Genomic DNA, 21315 nt, shown 5'->3' with positions numbered 1-21315 from the left:
ATATAAATGTTGATCATTTTCAGATTTAATTGTACAACTAAGGCAATTAAAACATGGGAACTCTTCTTCTCACTTGTTTATTTAAATAAGATTATGTACATCTATTTAGAGAGTTGAATCAAAATACAGATGTTCAACTGCTGTAGATGTTATGGTTATATTTGTTATGGTGTTGGTAGCAGTGATTTGAGTTTTTTTATTTTATACTAATGTCAGCTTAATTGTACCATAGTATACTTATGCATCTGTCCCTTAAAATCCAGGATCCCAAGATATTTTATTTTTTGTCTCAGATTCACTGTAACAAACTATTTCATCCCCGGGTTTGAATTCAAAATCTTCATTATCCAGAGAAAGACCACATTCCATGCCGGTCTTTACTGTCAACACATCTTCCTTAAGATGTTTCAGTGTTGTTACAGAACCTGAAGACAAAACAAGAAACATTCAGAACAGATTTTTGGTTTTATACAAAACCAATAAAATTCAACAAAAGCATTTAAAAAAAACTGCATCTATTAGGGGCCGTTTAGACTGAATGCGTTCTTGCACTAAAAGCACGATGCAGCGCAAGAAATATAATAGAACACCGAGACACCTTTGTAAAACTTTCTTTTACTATTCTATTTTACTTGAGACGGAGTCTAAAAAAGATGCATTGTAACGGACAAAAACAACTGAAAAACACTGCAGATGGAGGCAAAACGGTTAGTTGTGAACAGCCCTTACAACATACACTAAAAAAACAAACAAAATGTTTGATCATAGTATTTTTTGTTGCACTGCCATTGGATTACCTTCCCAGAGAACATCTCTGCCGCGGATGAGCCTGAATTTCATCTTTCTGTCCAGTTGACCCTTCTGAACTCTACAGCCAGCCACTGGAATCTTCTTTTTCCCCAGTGTCACATAAAACATCGCCAGAACCGAGGCCTCACCTGAAGTACAAAGGAGAAAACACAACATTCAAGACAAACTACCGATTCTTTTATAAATGTAGCATAATGTTTTAAAGTCTTAGTCAACAATGACTGATCAGGGAAAAATTATTATAATTCATATATAATTCATATAATTTACTCAACCACATGCCGTTCCAAACCCGTATGCCTTTCTTAAGAGGAACACAAAAGGAGATGTTTAATTAATATCTTGGTATGTTTTTATAATACATTGGCTGTGGATAGAGACTCACATAAAGTACATAAAAGTAGTCCATGTGACTTGTGCATCATATTCCAAGTCTTCTGAAGGCATACGATAATACAGTAAAACTTTCTATGTAGCCCATATTTCTAATGCATTACACTTGAAATATCTCATAATACACCTTATAATATATATATATATATTAATGATTGTAACTACAATTATAACACATAATAATGCTTACCTATTCATAGCTATACTTTGAAATCTAATGCATTATAAAATATAATGTTTCTATATTCTATAATGTTCTTATTTTTTATACATGTTATCTAATATATATATTAGGTATGATTTAGGTGACCAAGGAAATGTCTTCTTCTAAACATCCATTTGATATTTTTAAGAGGTTATAAGACATTAAATGTCAAGCTTGTCAAATACTAATAAAGTACTTCCATAAATTTGCAAGCTTTATTTATAATATTTTTCCATTAGATCTATAGCCAAAAACTACATCCTTTTGGGAAACATGGGAAATACTTTAAGATCTCAAAATGTATTGTATTTTGTGCATTTTGTATATAACTTATAGGCTTGACTTGTATTGTATGTTACAAGTTCATGTTATGGCAGTTTATATAAAGACATTGTTTTGCTTCAAGTTGGTCAAGACCACTTATAATGGTATATGATCATGTCATAAAGCCTTAAGAGTGTTGACGCTGGGGCCTGGGTAGCTCAGAGAGTATTGACGTTCACTACCACCCCTGAAGTTGCGAGTTCGAATAAAGGGTGTGCTTAGTGACTCTAGCCAGGCAACCAAATTGACACGGTTGCATGGGGTAACCTCCTTGTGGTCACGATTATGGGTTTTCGTTCTCAATGGGGCATGTGGAAAGTTGAGCATGGATCGTGGAGAGTCGCATGAGCCTCCACATGCTTTGAGTCTCCATAGTGTGATGCACAACGACCCACGTGATAAGATACGCGGATTGACTGTCTCAGAAGCGGAGGCAACTGAGACTTGTCCTCCGCTACCCGGATTGAGGCGAGTAACCGTGCCACTACGAGGACCTACCAAGTAGTGGGAATTGGGCATTCCAAATTGGGGAGAAAAAGCTTTTGTATGACGCCACTAATACAATACCGAACATTTATATTACATTACTTCTGCAGATAAAATTGGATGTCAACTGTGTTTTAATGCATTATACACTTTAAGATGTATTATAACTGTAGTTACAATTATTTATGAGAAGTAACATTTACAAAGTGTGTTATAGGAGACATTATGAATGCATTATAAATATAGGCTTCATAGAAAGTGTTACCGAAACCTTTTATAAGATTTAAAATGAGGTGCTATCTGCCATTGTATGGAGACGACGACCTGCAATATTAATTAAAACATCTCCTTTTGTGTTCCGAATAAGAAAGGTCATACAGGTATCAAACAACATGAGTTGTCAACACACCCAACAATTTATTTGCAATAATGCTTTCTCATTTCTTAAAAGCAAAAAAATTACCCTTTAGCACAATAATAATAATAATAATAATAATAATTAAAAGAAAAGTTTATCTGCAATTTGTGCAATTATAGTCAAACAGTAAGCTTACCAATGATATTTTCCTTTGTGGTTGGGGGCAGTTTACTGCTCAGATCCTCTTTCAGTTCATCTATTAGTTTGTAGATGACTTTGTGTAATCTTAAGGGAATTCCATTCTTAGCAGCCATTTGCTGAACCGATTTATTTGCAGCTACATTAAACCCATATATGGTACCTGTCCAGTAAATGAGATAAAGAGAGAATACCCAAAATAATACGTGGTCAATTTTATCCTATCAAAGTAATCTCACTGCAACAATAATTTTATTACTAGCATGTATGGCTTGTTTTCCAGTGAAAATATTTACTGTAAACATCCTTTAAACAGGAAACATTTACTTGACATGAGATATTAAGTCTTGTTTTCAGATAAATCTAACAAAATTTAGTGAGGTTTACACTAAAAACAAGAAAATGTGTCAATGGTATGAGAAAAATACACTGGTTTTCCCCTTGAATTAAAGGGGCAGTTCACCCAAAAATGAAAATGCTCTCATCATTTACTCACCCTCATGCAATACCAGATATGTATGACTTACTTTCTTCTGCTGAACACAAAGATTTTTTTTGAAGATTTTTCTTCTGTTGGTCCTCACAATGCAAGTGAATGGGTACCAAATAAATTGAAGTGCCAAAATGCACATAAAGGCAGCATAAAAGTCATCCACAAGACTCCAGTGGTTAGGTGTGAGTGAGATTAATATTTAAGTCCATTTTTACAGTAAAGTCTCCTCCCAGCCCAGGTGGCGGCAATATGCACAAAGAATGCAAATCGCCAAAAGACGAAGAAGAAAGTGAAAGTTGAGATTTATAGTAAAAAGGACTTAAATATTGATCTGTTTCTCACCCACACCTATTATATCGCATCTGAAGATATTGATTTAACCTCTGAAGACTTATGACTTAATTTTTTGCTGCCTTTATGTGCTTTTGGAGCTTAAAAATGTTGGTACCCATTCACTTGCATTGTATGGAGACAGATCTGAACTACAGAGCTGAAATATTCTTCTAAATATCTTAATTATTGTTCAGTGGAAGAAAGAAAGTCATACACTTCTGGGATGGCATGTGGGTGAGTAAATGATGAGAGCATTTTAATTTTTAGGTGAACTATCCCTTTAAGTTTATATTTCTTAACCCACTTCATGTTGTTTTGTTATGATTTCTCTGAAAACAAGGCCTTGAGAGTTTATCTTAATTTTTTTTTACAGTGCATGCACTCAAATCAATATCAGTCTCACAGGTTAGCAGTGATTGAAAGGGATATAGTTCACCCAAAAATAAAAAATGATCACATCATTTACTAACCCTCAAACCTTCCCAAACTCGTATGACTTTCATTCTTATGAAAACAAAGGGTTACAATTTATTTCAATGTGTCCTTGTTACACATACTACATGTATCTACTATAGTAATTAACAGTAACAGTAAATAACTAACAGTAAATAATGAGTAGTTACAAGCAACTATTCCTAAACCAAACCCTTACCCTAAACCTATAGTAAGTACATGTTGTTAAGTAGTAATAATCAGAAATTACTTGTGTAATAACATTGAAACAAGGACACATTAAAATAAAGTCTAACCAAACAAAGATATTTTGAGTATATGAGGTGTTTTTGTGCAATGTCAAGTCAATGGAGCCCTTTTTTCAAGCTTAAAAAAGGACACAAAGGCAGCATAAATATAATCCATATGACTTGAGTGGATTAATCCATGTCTTCTGAAGCGATATGATTGCTTTGGGTGGGAAATCAAAATTGAAGTCATACGAGTTTGCATAAATGATGAGAATGATCATTTTTGGGTGAACTGTCCCTTTGAAGTTCTTTTTTTAAGTGACTTCTGTGGATACCCACCTGAAAAAGTCTCTGCCATGTTAATGTCATACTCTGAGATGTCTCCCACACCAAAATGCACCACATCTAACTGGCACTGGTCATCAGCGTCGTAACTTTCCAGAATGTTTAAAATGGCCTCCACTGAGCCGTCCACATCGCCTGAGAAAAACAGTAGTCTGATATCACAATTCAATTTCTCTCTAAAATGTGAAAAGTTCAAATGAAAATGTTTGCTTACAGCACCTTTAAGAAATCTTTATTTCATGTTGTCTTTACAATCCTCATGCATCTTTCAAAGTTACTAAAATTGATCAACTCTACTAAAGACCTTCATCTCACCTTTGATGATGACGGGCAGCATGAGTTCCTCGGTTTCTATTTTCTCACTGACCCTGTGGGCGTGTTTGTGTTTGTTGGCTCGGTACATGACCGCCCTTCTCTTTTTCCAGGTCAGATGGGCCATGCTCTCCCTCTCCTTCTTATAGCCTTCTTGATGCTCTCTCTGCTTGGCTTCAATGGCCTGCTGGTCCTCTTTCAACTTGTCCTGCTCTTCCATGTAGCTGCGCCACTCCACCACCTCACGAGCCCTTTGCTAAGAGAAAAAGATATTTCCTTTGTATGATTTCAGTTTAATGAGTTTGTATAAGTTCGTATTTTTGTCTCGTTTCCCAATAAAATGATCTAAACACCCTAAAAACAAGACACATTTACTTGAAAGGGAAATTTGTGTAAGATGATAAGACTTGTTTTCAGAGAAAATACCTAAAAATTACGTTTATGTTTATACCCTGAACACAGGAGGAGATGTTAGGCAGAATGTTAGCCTCAGCCACCATCCACATTCACCGCATCTTTTTTCAATACAATGAAAGTGAAAGGTGACTGAGGCTAATATTCTGCCTTAACACGATAATGTAATGACCAGATTTTCATTTTGGGGTGAACTAACCCTTCAAAGGAATAGTTCAACAAAATATTAAAATTAACTCATAATTTTTCACCCTTACATTAATTTATATTCACACCTATACTCTGCATATATACTGTATATACATACACATACTTTCATTTACATGTAGGCTATAATATGCACCATATACGAAATTTCAATATATGTGCGTATGTGAGTGCAAAGTGACCTAGTGCATAAGAGAGTCAATTGGATCATGAGGTTTAAATTTCCATGTAAATTCATTCATTCATTCATTCATAATTGAATGTCTTGATGAAAGTAGCTCTTCCTGATCTAATGCTTTGAGACAGCGATAACAGCGTCCTGACCGCAGCAATGTAAACACACTATTGTTAGGGTGGCTCTAGTCCTTAAATATTTTATTGGCCTTGGTCCTGCACCTTCTGTTGTATATGTCCTCCAGTTCTGAGAGAGCATACCGGATGATTCCTTCAGCAGTTCTAACCACTCTCTGCAAGGATTTACAGTTCTGTAGGATGCAATTCCCATACCAGGCAATAACACCTCCAGTTAAAATGCTTTCAGTCATGTGTACAAAAAGTGTTCAGAATCTGGGTGTGCAATCCAAACCACCTTAGGTGTCTAAGGTAGTAAAGGCGTTGGTGTGCTTTCTTGATTAGCGGTTTTACATGTGATGACCAGGTCAAATCTTCTAAGATAATCACACTCAAGTATTTGAAAGTACTCGCATTCTAAACAGTGGTCCCATTGATCCTGAAATTAGTATAGGATCTAGTCCATTTCTTGATTAAGTCCACTATCAGCTCCTTAGTTTTTTTTTAATAATGCAAGTGAATGGTGACCAAAACTTGTATGGATAAACATACATTCAACCTCAGTTCAAATATGTTAATTTGTGTTTTTGGGAAGAAAGTCATTCGAGTTCGAGATGGCATACGGGTGAGAAATAATGAGAGAATTTTCATTTTTGGGAATTCTTCATTTCATTTAAGATATATAAGATAAATATTTTGAATGAGAAAGTTTTGTGACCATTTACTGAAAGAAGATTTCTACCTAACTATCAGCAGCACCAATACACATAGGTTAGCTAATCATAACAGAGTTCATTTGAAAATAGAAACCTTAAAAATACAGTAGCAATTTAGCAGTAGTAATTTATTTTAGGGTCAAATTTGGAAAATGCTCACACTGAAAAACAGAATTATAACATTTTAGGTGCAACTGAAACCATGACTAATATTACAAGGGGACTTTAGAAAACAAAATACAACAAAAATTCTAAATATTTGTTTCTTAAAAATGTACGTTAAGTAGATACCTCTGATTCCACCTCCAGTATCTCCTCACCAGCTGAAGGAAGATCTTTCCAGCCCACAATCTCCACAGCAATGCTAGGCCCGGCCTCAGTCATCAATTGATTATACTCATCAAACATGAAGCGCACTTTAGCCCAGCACTTTCCCGCCACTAGTGTACAGCCCTTCCTCAAGGTGCCACGCTGGATGATCGCTGTAGTAACAGGCCTGTGGAAGATCACTTCAAGTTTTATTGCTCATACTTAAGTTTAGGGATTTGAACAAAGCCCTAACCTTAAGTATTAAACTTCGGTTTGTAACTCATACAGCATCGTTTTGAGCAACGGCTAGAATGACGATACATCAAATTTGATTAGTCACTGAGAAGAGGTGGGTTATTACTTATCTAAGACTTACGTTTTTCACAAAAATTATACAACAGGATTTACCAATCCCATGATTTTTTACAGCAGCTGCAGCTGCCAATCACAACATCGACCAATCGCCTACCTACTATTGCAGTGTGTGTACAGTGTTTGGGCTCTTGCGGGTTGATGAGCTTATTTCCTAAACAACAATGACCACATGGACAAATACGTGGAAAAAAAAGAGATAAAAGATTAATTTCTCAGTTGTTTCCAAGTATTCACCGAATGATTATTTGATACATCGCCGTCAGTTATGGGTTGAGATGGATGAGACTTGTCCTCACCACTTTTTGAAATAGCTTTCATCAGGTATGTGTATAAGCCAGATTAAACATCTCCAGATCTTGACTAGTCCTTGAGTTGAGTTTTTATTTCATCTGTGTGTTTTTTGACTGGTGATCCGGTGATGGAATATGTTATTTTGAATGTTATGATAATTGTCCGTTGCGGCTGTTATAAGTGTTGTTTAGTGTCGGCAGTTTTTCCCGCAGCTCGCTCTCTTTTCTGTTTCACCCATTGTGATGACCTTCTTGGCCATATTGTTTGTGTGTATGTAGAGAGTGTGTGTGTGTTGTCTTTCTCTATTATTAATTAATCTTAGGTGTGCTGTATACAAGTGAGCTGATTGTTGATGGGTGCACTGTGTTTCCTCCCTATATAAACTGTGTTTCATGGCTGGTTGTGCAATGGGAGACGGTTGTTCATGAGCTGTGTCATCTCATTCAAAGGTGCTAAGGAGCATATTTACTTTTTTCCAGGTTCCTGCTGCGGAGAGTTTGTGATTGTCACTGTCTAAGTTTCTGAGTTTGCTGTTTTTTCATATACAGAACTGTCAATAAATATGTCTGTGTTTTCGCTACTCTCGTCTCCCTGCATCTGTTATTGCATTTTATTTTTATAGTGTAACACCCATACATTGATGTACATATGCAATCTATTTATCTGTTTTATTAAAATAAAGTTATATTTGAGCATATTCGAATTCAAAACCTCTAAAAACTTCAATCAGTCATGTTCTTAATCAAAGTGCTGATCTATGTATTCATCAACTGATTAACAAACTCCCAAGACTGGTAGTGGCAGATGTAGAGATGAAATAATCATATTATGTGAAATATGTGAGTACTTCAATCGGTCATTAAGAATGACTGTTGATTGAAACAGGTAATTTAAAAGAATATTTGACTGTGCATAACATAATTAATATTCCTGAATTTTGCAGCACTGCCCCCCACAGTTCAATTTTTGGCACAGTTTATTTGTTATTTTGATCTAACTTTGTGTTAATCTTCACTTTCAAATGACTTATTCCAGCTGTTACAAAGGTGATAGGCCTACAGGACTTTATTAGCAGAATAAAATGGGATATGCATGCATTTTCCATCCATGGGTACACTTACAAAAAATTGCCTGTATTAGGTGGTGATGTTTTGTCCAGATTGCTGGTTCTATGTGTGAAGCTTAGGAACATTTAGAATTTGTAGATGTTTAATAGACAATATCTTGGTGCACTGGAGATATACATTTTGTTACTTATTTTTTATTATGCCAAAAATATATATTTATTTTAATGTTGCAAAATGGTTACTATGTGGTTCCTGTGGAAATGCAGTAGTATCGCAAATCCATGGACATTTTAAATATGATAATGACTCGAATGAATGAATTAGTAATTGTTGCAATGAAGCTTGGTATCTTAATCCATAAGAACTATGCTTGAGTGCTTGGTTTGGTGTTGCCACCCTTCATAGTCTACATTCCACCCCCTTGCCACCCCAGTAAAAATTCTAGATCCGCCCCGATTGAAGGAGGACCCGAGAATATCATACAGATTGGGGGTGGACTATTTTGACTTGGGCTAGTAAGTTACCACCTAGAAAACCAGAGCAATTCCCAGACAACCACCTTCCACAATCCTAGCATATTGACTGAAAGTATTGCATGGGCAAGCACCACTCAAATTTTCTTCAGGAAGTATAATAGTCTAGTTCTTATTCTATTCTTATTAGCATCTGCCCCATGTGGATACTCACCCTTTGCCTTTGTCAGTGCGGCTCTCTATAACTGTTCCTTCTACCAGTCCTGTGGGGTCGGCCTTCAGCTCTAGAACCTCTGCTAGTGTCACTGTGGCTTCAGCCAGCTCTAACAAATTGTCCCCCTGAAGAGAAAGGACACTGTAATTGCTGCCATATTCACATATGCTAATTCCTACTTGTTATGGGATACAGTAGTCAAAAAACCAGGTTACACGAAATTACAGAGATAGAACAAATACAAACATTGACAAATCACTGTCACTTTAAGAGGACAACTCACAATGTATGTGGCCACTTAAAGAGATAGTTCATCCAAAAATGAAAATGAAAATGAACACAAATATTTTTGGAAGAATATTTCTGCTCTGTAGGTCAATGGGTGCCACAATTGTTAAGCTCCAAAAGGACATACAGGTAGCATAAAAGTAATCCATAAGACTCCAGTGGTTAAATCCATATCTTCAGAAGTAGAGCTGCAGGACTTGAGTCCAAGTCATGAGTCCAATTTTAATGGACTTGGACTTGTCACAGTCTCGGATGCATTTTTATTCAGTCTTGACTCAGACTCGAGCCTTTCTCACTTGTTTCCAAAACAAAGATAATGAAACAAATTAAGAACAACGATAATTAAATAAATAATGAAATAAAGCCAGAGTTTGTTTCACAGTGTTAGCAAACACACACAAACATACACACATGCTGGTATTTGTTGTTTGCGAGAACTCTCGTCGCCTACCAATTATTGCAGTGTGTGTACAGTGTTTGGGCTCTTGCGGGTTGATGAGCTTATTTCCTCAACAACAATGACCACATGGACAAATACGTGGAAAAAACAAAAAGAGATAAAAGATTAATTTCTCAGTTGTTTCCAAGTATTCACCGAATGATTATTTGATACATCGCCGTCAGTTATGGGTTGAGATGGATGAGACTTGTCCTCACCACTTTTTGAAATAGCTTTCATCAGGTATGTTTATAAGCCAAATGAAACATCTCCAGATCTTGACTAGTCCTTGAGTTTCTATTTCATCTGTGTGTGTTTTGATTCGTGATTCGTGCTGGAATGTGTTTGTTTGAATGTTATGATAAGTGTCCGTTGCGGCTGTTATCAGTATCGTTTAGTGTCAGCAGTTTTTCCGCAGCTCGCTCTCTTTTCCGTGTCAAAATGTAATATTAGCAAACTATAGTTTTGGCAAGTCGTTTAGGACATCAACTTTGTACATGACACAAGTAATTTTTCAAACAATTGTTTCACTTTTAATCGACTATATAACAATTTCAGTGGGTCAGAAGTTTACAAACACTAAGTTAGATGTGCCTTTAAGGAGCGTGGAAAATTCCAGAAAATGATGTCAAGCCTTTAGACAATTAGCTCCTGATAGGATTTGTACTGAATTGGAGGTGTACCTGCAGATGTATTTTAAGGCCTACCTTCAAACTCAGTACCTCTTAGCTTGACATCATGGGAAAATCAAAAGAAATCAGGCAAGATCTCAGAAAAACTTTGTGGACCTCCACAAGTCTGGTTCATCCTTGGGAGCAATTTCCAAATGCCTGAAGGTACCATGTTCATCTGTACAAACAATAGTACGCAAGTATAAACACCATGGGACCACACAGCTATTATACCACTCAGGAAGGTGACACATTCTGTCTCCTGTAGATGAACATAATTTGGTGCGAAAAGTGCAAATCAATCTCAGAACAACAGCAAAGGACCTTGTGAAGATGCTGGAGGAAACAGGTAGACAAGTATCTATATCCACAGTAAAACGTGTCCTATATTGACATAACACGAAAGGCTGCTCAGCAAGAAAGAAGCCACTTCTCCAAAACCACCATAAAAAAGCCAGACTACAGTTTGCAAGTGCACATGGGGACAAAGATCTTACTTTTTGGATAAATGTCCTCTGGTCTAATGAAACAAAATTTGAACTGTTTGGCCATAATGACCATCACTATGTTTGGAGAAAAAAGGGTGAGGCTTGCAAGCCGAAGAACACCATCCCAACCGTGAAGCATGGGGGTGGCAGCATCATTTTGTGGGGGTACCTTTGCTGCAGGAGGGACTGGAGCACTTCCCACAATAGATGGCATCATGACGAAGGAAAATTATGTGGAAATATTGAAGCAACATCTCAAGACATCAGCCAGAAAGTTAAAGCTCGGTCACAAACAGGTCATCCAAATGGACAATGACACCAAGCATACCTCCAAAGTTGTAGCAAAATGGTTTAAGAACAACAAAGTCATGGTATTGGAGTGGCCATCACAAAGCCCTGGCCTCAATACGATAGAAAATTTGTGGGCAGAACTGAAAAAGTGTGTGCGAGCAAGGAGGCCTACAAACATGACTCAGTCACACCAGTTCTGTCTGGAGGAATGGGCCAAAATTCCAGCAACGTATTGTGAGAAGCTTGTGGATGGCTACCCTAAAGTTTGACCCAAGTTAAACAATTTAAAGGCAATGCTACCAAATATTAACAAAGTGTATGTAAACATCTGACCCACTGGGAATGTGATGAAAGAAATAAAAGCTGAAATAAATCATTCTCTCTACTATTATTCTGACATTTTACATTCTTAAAATAAAAGCAGTGATCCATACTGACCTAAGACAGGGAATGGTTTCTACGATTAAATGTCAGAAATTGTGAAAAACTGAGTTTAAATTTACTTGGCTGAGGTGTATGTAAACTTCTGACTTCAACTGTATACCTGAACACACACGCACACACTCAATATTGTCATGAGCTTGGCGCTCTCGCTCTTTGTCATCCTATCAGTCAGCGCAAGTTTGAAATTCCCAAATAAAAATGCATTTTCAACAACGAGCTAAAAGAAGCCGATCAATTTCTTCACACGACATGTGAAAATGCAAGATGTTTTGCGGTTACAGTGAATGTTCATTTCCACACGACCACGGAGGTAAATCAGACAATTTCAAATTCAGACAACTACACTGCACTTTTCTTATCTTTTTTAACAGTGCAAGCATTAAATGTTGAAATGTGGGATTGTATTTTTAATATTAGGGTCCAATGTTGTGAACTTTGTTTAAATGTGTACCTGACATGAGTTCTTTCACAACACTGAGCCCTCAACGCTATGGCCAACTCTTCTTTGCAGAACTGCTTTAGTTCAGCCACATCGTTGGGTTTTTGAGCCTGAACTCCCCATTTAAGGTCCTGCCACAGCATCTCAATTGGGTTCAAGTCAGGACTTTCACTAGGCCACTCCAAAATTTTAATTTAGCTTCTTTTGAGCCATTCAGAGGTGGACTTACTCCTATGCTTTGGATCATTGTCTTGCTGCATAATGCAGTTGCGTTTGAGCTTCAACTCATGGACCGACGACCGGATGTTCTCCTTTAGGATTTTCTGGTAGATAGCAGAATTCATGTTTCCCTTAATTATTGCAGGCAACCCTGGCCCTGAAGCAGCAAAGCATCCCCACACCATCACACTACCACCACCATGCTTGATTGTAGGTATGATGTCCTTTTTGTAGAATTCTGTGTTTGATTTACGGCAGATGTAACAGGACACCTGTCTTCCAAACAGTTCAACTTTCGACTCATCAGTCCACAGAACATTTTCCCCAAATGTTTGAGGATCATCAAGGTGTGCTTTGGCAAAATTCAGACAAGCCTTAATGTTCTCCAGGGTTAGCAGAGGTTTTCACTTCCATGGATGCCATTTTTGGCCAGTGTCTTTCTGATAGTGGAGTCATGAACAGTGTGACCTTTATTGATGTGAGAAAGGCCTGAAGTTCCTTGGATGTTGTCCTTGGCGTTTTTGTGACTTACTGGATGAGTCTTCCCTGTGCTCTTGGGAATTTTGGAAGGTTGGCCTCTTCTGGAAAGGTTCACCTCTGTGCCAATTGTTCTCCATTTGGAGATAATGTCTCTCACTGTGTTTTTTTTGGAGTCCAAGAGCCTTTGAAATAGCTTTGTAACCCTTCCCAGACTGATGTATTTCTTTTTCCTCATCACTTCTGGAAATTCTTTCTACCTTGGCATAGTGTGCTACTAGGTGAGACCTTTTAGACAACTTCATGCTGCTGAAATAATTCTATTTAGGTGTTGATTTGATTGAACAGGGCTGGCAGTAATTAGGCCTGTGTGTGTCTAGTCCAGCTGAACCCCATTATGAATGCAGTTTCATAGATTTAGGGATTTAAAAACTGTATTTTGTGTTTACTCAGATTACCTTTGTTTTATGTTAGATATATGTTAGATTTAAACAATTTAGTATGAGATATACACAAAAACAAGAAATCAGGTTTATGTAGTATTGCCCTTCAGAAACTACAAAACACAAATTTACTCAAATGTACACAAATTTGCATCTCCTTTGTTCTTGGTTCTTGAGTTGCCTTTTTAGCATCAATGAATGATTGCATCTTTTGTAATAGTTGTGTATAAGTTCCTCAACTGTCCTAAGTGTCAAAAGCTGGATGTCAATATATTATTGCCACTGTTGGGAAGAACTGAAATCTGCGGAAGATGCGGAGAAACCAAAGAATGTACAGTTGTAAAGAGCACTGTGAAATTTACTTTGCCAGTGGTGGCTCAGCGGTTGAGGCTCTGGGTTACTGACCGAAAGGTCGGGGGTTCAAGCCCCTGCACCGTCAAGATGTCACTGTTGGGCCCTTGAGCAAGGCCCTTGACCCTATCTGCTCCAGGGGCGCTGTTTCATGGCTGACCATGCGCTCTGACCCCAGCTTAGTTGGAAAAACAACTGCAATTCATTGGCTCTGTAACTCTACTCTGCACAATGACAATAAAGTTGAATCTTATTCTTATGCCGTGTTCCACTAATTAACTAAACAATACTGTCATATCCATATTAAATGGCTCTAATATTATCAGTGGGCTTTTCCAGTGATTTTAAATGTAGCATTTGCAGTCAAATCATGAGATGTAACTTCTCGGCGAGTACTAATTACTACTGTGTTGACTCATTTGTATGTATTTTTCCAAACCAGTACATAGAAATTTCAATATAGACTATTATTTCTTTAGACAAGGATCGTTTTAGATAAAACTAAACTTGAAAGGACAAATTGAAAATTAAATACATAAAGTAAATTAACATCCGAACAGTAATAACCCTGGGTGTAATGACTAACACAGCTTTCACTGTCTTTAGTCTCTGTTTCAGTAGAGGGAAAAAAAGCAACAAATAATTTAATTGTCAACAAAACGCAGGAAAAAAAAGTGTTTGAGGACAGTTTTGTCTACATACAACTAAAGCATATGCTTTCATTCTGAACCCACTTTGAAGTTTGTTCATCAGGATAATAATCATAACATCTATACATGAAAGACAAAATAAGTGTTTTTGTTGCATTTATATAAAAAAATAACTTTTCTTAGTTGTGAAGGTCAAATTAAACTTAAAATATTGATGCTAAATTTACGTTTTCAATTTAAATACATATCCATGAACAGATTAATTCGGACTCGACTCAGACTCGGCCTGTTATGGACTGTGTCTTGAGTCCGACTCTACCCCTTCTGGACACGATTGTTTAAAGACTCGGACGCGTCTAAGGTGGACTCGAACCCGACACTGTTCAGAAGCGATATGATAAGTGTGGGTGAGAAACTGATCAATATTTAAGTTATTTTTTACTATTAATCTCCACTTCGACGTCTTTAACATTTTTCTTCTTTTGTTTTTGGAAATGTACATTCTTTGTGAATATCGCCACCTACTGGGCAGGGAGGAGAATGCTTGGTAAAAACTGACTTAAATATATTGATTTGTAAAACGGATTACATTTATGCTGCATTTATGTGCTTTTTGGAGCTTCAACATGTTGGTACCCATTCACTTGCATTGTGAGAACCTACAAAGCTGAAATATTCTTCTAAAAATCTTTGTGTTCAGAAGAAGAATGCATACACATCTGGGATGGCATGAGGGTGAGTAAATAATAAGAGAAGTTTTGTTTTGGGTGAAATATCCCTTTAAGCCACAATAAAAAATGTATGAGTGTCATTGCATTAGATAACAAAATATCAAAAGTGGCATTTATTATAAAGAAAGTTAGCACAAGCACAATTTTCAGGCAAAATATTTCACAAGAAGTTTGTTAGGTTTTAAATAATAAAACAATATACTGTTTAAAATAAAGGACACTTTCTGGTTGTCAGTGTTTGAGAAGCATGTCCATGGTTACTCCTTACTAGGACACTTGTGTGAACTTGCGGGGGAACTGAGTTCATACATTCACTAAAAATCACCTTGACAACAGTTGGTTAAAAGCAATTAAAAACTTGGCAAAGAAAATTGTTCTGAAGTTAGTTCGGAAAAAAGGTGCACCATGGACTAGTGGTTGGATATTGGTTTCTTAATCTGACAATACTAATCTAAATGCAATGACATTCAAACATTTTTAAGTGTGGCTTAAAATAATTTTGGTTGTCACTATACCTTTAATGCGGACACATGAATGGCCTGAATGTCTCCTCCAAACTCTTCGCAGACCACATCATGGGCTAAAAGCTCTTCTTTAACACGATGAGGGTCGGTGTGAGGTTTATCACATTTATTCACGGCAACAATGATTGGCACTGCAGATAAAAGCACGTTCACACAGAGAAACCTTGAAACGTATGACACAAAATTAACACAGAACTGTGACACTAGCTAGATTAAATCAGTATATTACAAATAGAAGATTTTTTAATAATGATATAACTATACACGGATAAGCCAAAACATTATGACCACTCACAGGTGAAGCGAATCAACAAGGCCATCTCCTAACAAGGCCACATGTCAAGGTCTGGGTTGATTAGATGGCAAGCAAACAATCAGTTCTCATAGTCAACGTGTTGAATGCAGGAGACATGGGCAGTTGTAAAAACCTGAGTGACAAGGGCCAGACGACTGGGTCAGAGCATCTCTGAAACGTGCTCTCGGTCAGCAGTGGTGAGTACCTACCGACAGTGGTCCGAGGAGGGACAAACCGGTGACAGGGTGTTGGGCAACAAAGGCTATAAGACCTAAATATAAGGCTATACCATCTGGTGCAAACCGACCGAGGTCTACAAGTCGCAGAACATTGTAAAGCTGTTTACGGGAGAAATGCATCACAACACACAGTGCATTGCACCCTGCTGCCTATGGGACTGCGTAGCTGCAGACCAGTCAGAGTACCCATGATGACCCCTGTCCACCATCGAAAGAGCCTACAATGGGCACTTGAACATCGGAACTGGACCTTGGAGCAGTGGAAGAAGATCGCCTGGTCTGATAAGTCTGGTTTTCTTTTACATCACGTGGACGGCATTGTACGTGTGTGCCGTTTACCTGGGGAAGTGATGGCAGGGAGTGTGATGCTCTGGGCAATGTTCTGCTGGGAAATCCTGGGCCCGGCCATTCAGGTGGACATGCGCCACCTAATTAAACATAGTTTCAGACCAGGTACACCCAGGGCTAGACTGGCAATCTGGCATACCAGGCATTTTCCCGGTGGGCCGACACACTTTGGGGCCGATCATTGGTGGACTGGTCGTCGGGAGAACCGAACGTGCCGGTGTCGGCCACAAAACGTGCCGAATGGGCCGCCGCGTTATGCAGAACGGACCATAAAACAGTGCCGTGATATGCAGAAAAGGACATATTTCTGGCTGATTAGATTATCGCATTGATGATTGTTGGTGCCAGATGGGCTGGTTTGAGTATTTCTGTAACTGCTAATCTCCTGGAATTTTCATGCACAACAGACTCTAGAATTTACTACGAATGATGTCAAAAACAAAAAAACATCCAGTTAGGGGCAGTTCTGTGGATGGAAATGACCTCCACAACCTCCAGGAGCCAGCTGGTAGATAGCTGTGCAGTGTGTAAACCTCACTCTCCTGACCTCAAGAGGTGCACTAGCAACTGATGTGTAGTTCCTGGTGTGTAGACAACAAATGCCTTTTTGATGAGAGAGGTCAACAGAGAATGGCCAGACTGGTTTGAACTGACAAAGTCAACAGTAAATAAAATAACCACTCTGTACAACTGTGGTGAGAAGAATAGCATGCGGATTGGTGCTGTTTTGATGGCACGAGAGGGACCTACACAATATTAGGCAGGTGGTTATAATGTTGTGGCTGATCGGTGAGTATGTATGTATGTATATATATATATATATATATATATATATATATCACACACACACACACACACACACACACACACATTATAATCATATTTTTAAATCAGTAAATTGTGAACAAATATAATTTTAATATAATTATATAAGAAATATGCAATTGTATTAAATTAAATAAATACATTACAATAATGGTTTTATATAATATTGTTTTAATATATGTTTTAATAATTAACCTAATATTTTTTCAATTGTCAGCTACCTTTGGATTTTTTGGCATGCTGTATGGACTCAATTGTCTGTTTCATCACACCGTCGTCAGCAGCAACTACCAGGATGACTATATCCGTGACCATGGCTCCACGTGCCCGTATGGCATAAAACGCTGCATGTCCAGGTGTGTCCAGAAAAGTGATCTTCTCACCCGAGGGCAGCTGAACTGAACAAGAGACAGAATCATTCATTATCATGACAGATCTCTGCGTGAGCCATTCTTTACATTTGTATTAAGGTCATATTGAAGAAATGTGATTTTTTTTTTTATCCTTGGTAAAACTTTGCTTGTTTTTTTGTTTTTTTTTTAAAGAAAACTGCTGCTTTCCTGGTGTGTAGACAACAAATCCCTGGCATATGGCACTAATAAGCTTAATAGTTCATTACCCCGAAAAGCCCCGATGTGCTGCGTGATTCCCCCTGCCTCCTGAGCAGCAATCTGACTCTTCCTGAGACTGTCCAGCAGTGTGGTTTTTCCGTGGTCAACGTGACCCATGATGGTCACCACTGGAGGACGAGCGACTAACTGAGCAGGATCTGGAGGAGGTCTGACAAAAATTCATGCAATTTATTTTATAAGCCACAGAAATAGACTAAATCATGAATATAAAATTAAAAATACTACATTATGAAAATACTAAATTATAAAAGTATTTATTACTAATGTTGTTTTATATATATATATATATATGATTTAAAAAAATTACAATTAAAATATACTAATATAAACAAGTCCATTACAAACAGTTGTACGATGCAGGACACATATTTAAAAGACAGAATTAATCCAAAATTGAAGACTTTCTTTACTGTGTTGTGATCTTTAAGGCCCACATGCTACAGCATTTTACAGATCTGCTGCCTCTGACTTAATCTCTGTCTTATCTCATTCAATCTCAGAATTGATTACAAAGGGATCACAAACCACAGAATGCAAACATTAGATGATTAAAATCCTTCTCACTGTCTTTGGATGTCTTTGTTTTCTCTGACTTTGGTTTCAACCAGTTTGGCCCATTTGTGCTTCATGCCGGATCTCTTCACAGCTTCTTTAATCCATTTCTCCTCCAGCAATGTTTCGGGCTCCAACTCATCCAGATCTACTTCTGTGTTTAGCAGGGCCTCATAGACATGATCTACAAAGGGTTGATAAACTTACAGATTTAACATACTACCTATAAATTGTGTGTTATTATGGCACAAAATTTTTTTAGTTGGAAGGGGAGGCAAAACTTTCTTCATTACTGAATGTTAGGAATGTTATTAGCACTCACTGATGTCTTTATTCATGGCTTTGGCGAGTTCAGACACAGTCATTCTTTGTTTGATCTCCACCTCCTGCTTCTGCTGTTTCTCTAGTTTCGGTTTGATCTTCTGACCTTTAAAATTGCCTTTATTCTACAGCAAAATCAACAAAAGATTTTCAGCTCAATACAAGCACACAAGGCATTTAAACAGTCATGTTTGTAATGTAATCTGGAATCTTGTTGTGTGCATTCTGCATACTGTTGTGACCACTCTGAAAAGCATTAGTGAAGTGTTTTATATTGGTGGGCTCTGTATACTGCTTTTTCACCTGTTTTGCAGCCAGGTGCCGGATTTGTAGACAGGTGTATGGGGGTACAGGTGCCCAGGCAGGCAACAGGGTTGGAGTTGGATTCCCATAGTGCCAACAGGATGATGCAGTCCTGCCAATCAGGGCTGATATCCGCTTCATAGCAGCTTTTCTTATAGAAAATTTTACTTTTTAGCTCACATGAAGAGACAAATATACCATAATTTACATAATGCACTTTAATCTTAGTACATCTAGACAGTACACAATTTAAATGTAAAATGAGTGGAAAAACATGGTATAACCATGGCACTTGTTTAAATAAATATGGTATTACCATGGCACATATCCAAAAACATGGTATACCCATGATACTTGTCCAAATAAACATGGTTTTACCAAGGTACATATCCAAAAACATGGTATAAACATGATACTGTTCCAAATAAACAGGGTTTTACCATAGTACATATCCAAAAACTTGGTATAACCTAATTTTTTTTAACCACGGAACGTTTCCAAAAACACGGGGATACACAAGCACTGTTATGTAAAATGACTATCAAGTGTTTCACCCTCACATTCATTTGTAAATTCGACACTATTATATTATCACATTATCTTAAAGCAGATTATCAGCATAATTATTAACCTGCATTTTATGTTATGTTTTATACTTACTAAATAACAAGGAGAAACGCACTCAATAAGACATGTACGGCCACCGCTGTGTTCATTCAATGTGCCGACATGTAAGGCAGAATGTGGAGGCAAAAATCAACAGAAGCTCATTAAATCTGTAGTTAGATGTCATTTCTGCTGTATGGACGCCGCCATAACAGTGTATCCCACAATGCATTGTAAAGACTGCAGTTCAAAACACAAAACACAAGGGGGAGACATGATCACGCGCTGTCGTTACTCTTTGATTACGCTACAGAAAGCAAATAAGCGAGTCAATGGGAGTGGTCTAGAAATAATAACTCTAATATTTTAAATTCAGCTATGACTAATTAAGTTTCCCTGTGTCATTATTTAGTTGTAAGTTATTTTCCAGTCCACTGCTGAAGTAACTCAAATGACGGAGATGTCACGTGATGTCTGTTACTTTTTCAGCGCAAGTGGGGTTGGACCATACATAGTCATTTGTGATTGCTGGTGAAGGATTAAAAAAAAATACTCATTGCTGAGGCCAATTTTCATTTGAATTTCAGATGTCATATTCATGTTAACTATTATATGTTTTAGTGCACACAAGCCTACAAAGAGACAAAAACCTCCAGAGATTAAAATTTTGCTCAGTGGTGCTTTCGGTTTTATAGGCCACCCTGAGCCCCATTGAGAAAGATTTTGTGTGCTAGGTAGGCCTATATTTCAACCCAAAATGAAAATGTACCATAATTTACTCACTCTCGTGTTTTACCAAACCCTGACTTCCCTTACAAAAATCGAAAGTTCAAGGCAAATTCACCACTGATCATTTTCACATGCGAATGAGCTTTGCCTCAAACTTGTGGCAAATTGTACATTTTTGCCAAATGTTTGTCAGAGGTTCACCACTACTGGCAAAGAGCTTCAAAGTTATGGCAAATATTTGCTGCAAATCAAAAGCTCATTTGCATGTGAAAATAACAAGAGGCAAATTTGTTGCAAGTTTGTGGCTAGTTAAGATTTTCTGTAAGAGGTTCTTTATTCCGTGGAATACAAAACACGATGTTAGGCTGCATGCTAGCTTCTGACACCACTCACTTCTTTTGCCGCCCCCACTGAAAGCGAATGGTGACTGAGACGTAAGACCCTTACATTCTGCCAAACTCTCCCTTTGACAAACAACGTGAGATTGAGTAGCCTATATGATGACAGAATTAATCTTTTTTGGGGTGAACTATTAATTCAAGAAAAATTTATCAGCTATCAAATAAAGTTCAAATAAATTCCACAAAAGAAAATGGAAACTTTTTTTATTTAATAAAAAAACCATGCAATCTTTTATTTTTCATATTTTGAGCAACATATACCTCGTATAAAGTAGGTAAGACTAACACAAAATACCACAACACACTAATAAT

The 21315-nt window shown here is 37.4% G+C and overlaps 1 protein-coding gene across 3 annotated transcripts; it reads right to left on the bottom strand.

The window, feature by feature from the left end:
• Nucleotides 1-3: 3 nt before the first annotated feature.
• mtif2 (mitochondrial translational initiation factor 2) lies at nucleotides 4-20090 on the bottom strand. Of its 3 annotated transcripts, none has more exons than XM_052130768.1 (14): nucleotides 19928-20090; nucleotides 19268-19442; nucleotides 18966-19089; nucleotides 18656-18827; nucleotides 18079-18239; nucleotides 17681-17857; nucleotides 15744-15883; nucleotides 9298-9422; nucleotides 6860-7064; nucleotides 4944-5196; nucleotides 4623-4763; nucleotides 2773-2937; nucleotides 798-938; nucleotides 4-425 (listed from the first exon to the last, which is right to left on the bottom strand). In XM_052130768.1, the coding sequence occupies exons 2-14, from the start codon at nucleotides 19406-19408 to the stop codon at nucleotides 253-255; spliced, it is 2118 nt and encodes a 705-aa protein (XP_051986728.1). In that variant the 5' UTR covers nucleotides 19409-19442; nucleotides 19928-20090; the 3' UTR covers nucleotides 4-252. The 3 variants fall into 3 exon arrangements, with proteins under 3 accessions (XP_051986728.1, XP_051986726.1, XP_051986727.1); XM_052130766.1 differs by having other exon boundaries at nucleotides 19268-19418; XM_052130767.1 differs by having other exon boundaries at nucleotides 19268-19413.
• Between the last annotated feature and the right edge of the window lie 1225 nt (nucleotides 20091-21315).

This window comes from Xyrauchen texanus, chromosome 7 (assembly GCF_025860055.1).
Source record: "Xyrauchen texanus isolate HMW12.3.18 chromosome 7, RBS_HiC_50CHRs, whole genome shotgun sequence".
Lineage (NCBI taxonomy): Eukaryota > Metazoa > Chordata > Actinopteri > Cypriniformes > Catostomidae > Xyrauchen > Xyrauchen texanus.
The sequence above is the reverse complement of the archived record's forward strand: the minus strand, read 5'-3'. Positions and strand labels throughout refer to the sequence as shown.

Bases quoted from the DNA above. Each gene is read 5' to 3' on its own strand.
- mtif2 (XM_052130768.1), bottom strand. From the start codon at position 19,408: ATGAAGCGGATATCAGCCCTGATTGGCAGGACTGCATCATCCTGTTGG. The intron at 15,884-17,680 runs GTAGCTGACAAT...TTTTATCTGCAG, and splicing joins GCATGCCAAAAAATCCAAAG to TGCCAATCATTGTTGCCGTG. The intron at 2,938-4,622 runs GTGGGTATCCAC...TTTACTGGACAG, and splicing joins CATGGCAGAGACTTTTTCAG to GTACCATATATGGGTTTAAT.